The 3704-nt window shown below is 29.2% G+C and overlaps 1 protein-coding gene across 1 annotated transcript; it reads right to left on the bottom strand.

Annotated features, from left to right (window-relative positions):
• Positions 1 to 279: 279 nt before the first annotated feature.
• On the bottom strand, positions 280 to 3164 carry LOC125853427 (lignin-forming anionic peroxidase-like). Its single transcript, XM_049533113.1, has 4 exons — positions 2892 to 3164; positions 2242 to 2430; positions 1541 to 1706; positions 280 to 886 (listed from the first exon to the last, which is right to left on the bottom strand). Exons 1-4 carry the CDS (start codon positions 3096 to 3098, stop codon positions 474 to 476), a joined length of 975 nt encoding a protein of 324 aa, XP_049389070.1. The 5' UTR covers positions 3099 to 3164; the 3' UTR covers positions 280 to 473.
• Positions 3165 to 3704: the final 540 nt, after the last annotated feature.

Below are 3704 nucleotides of genomic sequence, written 5' to 3'. Positions count from 1 at the left end.
GCAAATAGAGAGTCATTCACCCTTTAATAAGACTTAATTATGAGGTGCGAATCCAAAATGATTAATTAAGACCTTGAAATGAGTATCAAACACTTAATGAGGAAACAAAAAAATAATCACGTAATTAAAGGAGAGTTTTGAAAATGACCTTTGAATCTTGTCGTATTTAACATTTCATACGGGATTTTGGAATTTAAAAGTTACTAAATAGTAAGTGACATTCTTTTTTAAAAAAACCTTAAATGAACAGTAAGACAAATGAATTAAAACAGATTGAAGTAAATGATAAAACTTGGTATTGCTTTTTAGCATACCATTCTTATTTATTTAGGATTGCTATTTTAGCACATATTACATTTAAACAAAAGCAAAATTACACTTGATCAAGACATTATAGTATCTCTCTTTTGGTACATAAACACAAACACAATTTATCACGCATATATTATAACTTATAAACCACTCCTAATTAACTAATTAACCCTCTTACAATCAGTCCTAATCTCTCCATTAGTACCCGTTAACGCACCGATATTTCCCAATTTAATCATCGAGCTAGCAAAATCATCGAAAAATTGAGTCTGACTACTTGCGTAACGATTCACTATCTCAATTGTATCGGATCCCGATGTCGAAAATAATTCTTGATCTGTTTGAAGTAGACCTTCTTGATTTTGAAGATTTATGTAATAGTCATTATCAAAATTATCTGGAGTTGTTTTATCAAGATTTTCAAAAGTATTCCCATCGTTTCCTTGTGGACAAGTTCCTTGTAGTGTTGGTAAATAAGTTGAGTTTATTGTTGGATCAGGGCTACCACTTCCATTAAAGTTGAAAAGTCTTTGTTGAAATGTCCTACATCTTGCTCTTCCAAATGTATGTGCACCTAAAAAATAATAATATTTATACGATCAGATCATCTGAAAGATGTTAACTAACATTATAACAGATAACTTAAAAATAATGATATAGTTGATAGTATAAAGATTCTTTACACTGTCAATGTCAATTGAATTCCTTTGACAATCTAGAAGTCAAAGTAATAGTCATCTGAATTAAATTGACTAATTTTATACAGTCTGTCAACCTATATATTATCAACATGTAATACATGAAATTCTATTACCAACGATTTATGGTGGAATGATAAAAAATGATTTCGCTCTTATTCAAAGGTCTCAAGTTCTAAATCTGGAACGTACTTTTCGACTCCGTCTTTGAAAAATAATTAACCAGTGAAATTTCATATTTTTTCATAAGTGAAACTTCATGATATTGACAATGACTATTTCTTAATTACATGATTGAAAAATGACCATTTGTGAATTTTACCCATGTAATTCTCTTTGGCGAAAAGCGCACCTACAGAGAAGGGGTGCGGTGGAATAGTAAAAAATTTCATGTCTCATAATCAAAGACCTCGAGATTAAATCCTTAAATAATTATAATCTTTTTTTATGAGAAAATGCTAAAAGTCTTTATACATGATAATATTTTTTAAAAAATATGTGAATTTAAATTAATCGAACCGATCAATTACCTGATAGAGCAACAAGATCAGTTATATCCATTCCCTTGTTGGTGAATTGTGGTCTCATAACATCAAGGCTTTCAACTGGGCTTGGGATATCACTATCAACTCCAGTTCTATTTGCTGTTAAGCTATCTCTTCTCCCTAAAAGAACTTGCCATGTTGGACCTCCAACCTGAAAAATATAGAAATTTAAACTAATTACACAAATATAGGTTTGAACTAAAGTTAATGAGTTCGGTCAAATCTATAATTCGTATTCTGGTTATGTTTCTGTTAATGATTGTGGTAGGTTGAATAAGATTTCTCCTCCCTTAATCAGATATATTTCGAGTTTCAACTCTGAAATGAAAAGAATTTTTAGTGGAGATTGTTTAGCGCTTTCATCGTAAACAACATCTCGACCTCACAAGGTAGGGGATGAGATTCGTGTTCACTCTATCAGTCTCTCCAGACCACTTCTGGAATCATACTGAATATGTTGTAGTTGTTATTGTAGCACTATATCCACTTTAATGGTTTTACACAGAGGCAGAGGCAGATCCAGAATTATGAATTTATTGATTCTTGACCATGATTTTTCTTTGCTTATTAAATTCTGAATAGATTAGGATTTAAATGTGCGAACTCTTCAAATTCAAGTTAATCAAACTATTAAAATGAATACCGAACACCAGATAATATATTTTTTTTTAGATTTGTGGACTTACCAAGGCAACTCCAATTTCAGATGCAAGAGCTAAAATATCAGCACAAGAAACAACACCGGGGCACACATTTTCCAATGCAGTTTTAATATCATCCACAATTTCAAATCCTCCAGCACCAACATTTGCAGCTGCATCTTTTTCACTTATAATCCCAGTTGCATTATCTAGCAAAATAGATCCATCACAACCCTGTAAAAAATAAAATAAATATTATCAGTGTAGTTTAACCTATGATAATATATTAATTATTATTTTTATCAAGTTATTATGAATTGATATATCGTCATAAATGACCTGATTATACAAATATTCATAAAAAGAAAATATAAAAATTGTACACCGATAAGGTAAATTTTTTTTTTGTCGTTATCAGGTTAGACTTGCATGATATAATAATAAGTAACTCTACATATCACGCTTAATATGATAATCTAGAAAATAGAGTAATAACCATATATAACTTAGGAAACTTATATGGATAGTGTAACTATATATAGTGTATATAACTTAAATCTTTAATTAAAAAATAAAAGGGTGACCAATCTACTATTTTTATGCAAACGTTAAACTACACTATGTACTATATATAGTGTATACTAACTTACAATAATAAATTGACACACATAAACATGCATAAAAAAATCACGTACATTAACGAAGCAATCGTGAAAATGAAGGCGAATAATTTTGGCACCAGCACGAACATCGGTACGTTGAGTTTGTTCCATGACACCACGTACAATTTCAGTAACATTAGGGCAAGTAGTAGCATAAAATGTAGCACTTAATTGAGCATTCGATGCTACGAAAATTGAAATCAAGAAGAAAATTGGAACAATAAATCTCAAAAAAGACATTATTGATGAGTGATGACAACTTTTTTTTTTTCTTTTTCTTTCAAGAATACTCAAGAAATTAAGTTGTTATATTTTAGATATTCATTTTGGTTGCTATTTATAAACATAGACATATAGTAATATCATTATCAATGTAATAATTATATATATAAAAAAAAAAATAGGGAGACAAAGGCAAATATTAGCCGCCTATATGACTATTCTAGAAAATGAGTGAAGAAAATTATTGATTAGATTATTTTATTTTATTTTTGTCAAGTTAGTTATGAAATTTCAATTTTTGCATTTAATTAAAATCTATAAAATTGGGCCATATATAGAAGACTAGTCTAATTAAAGAATTTAATTGGCACCAACTTGGGATTGTATAGACTATAGTGCAAACACTTGTGAAGTTATGAAAAGATTTCATTAATTATGTAAAATAATAGAGATTGGAATAAATTCTTGATTTGATTTAGAGGGATATGTTTTTTTGAAAAAAAATAATCCATGGATACATTAAAAATAAAATTTAGCCAAGACTCTAACATGAGTAACACGGACACGTAAAATTTTGTTCTAATCAACAATGAAGGACAACCTTATAAGGTTAAATTAGCACAA

The sequence above is a fragment of the Solanum stenotomum genome, chromosome 1, assembly GCF_019186545.1.
Source record: "Solanum stenotomum isolate F172 chromosome 1, ASM1918654v1, whole genome shotgun sequence".
Classification (NCBI taxonomy): domain Eukaryota; kingdom Viridiplantae; phylum Streptophyta; class Magnoliopsida; order Solanales; family Solanaceae; genus Solanum; species Solanum stenotomum.
This window is presented reverse-complemented; position numbering and strand designations above follow the sequence as displayed.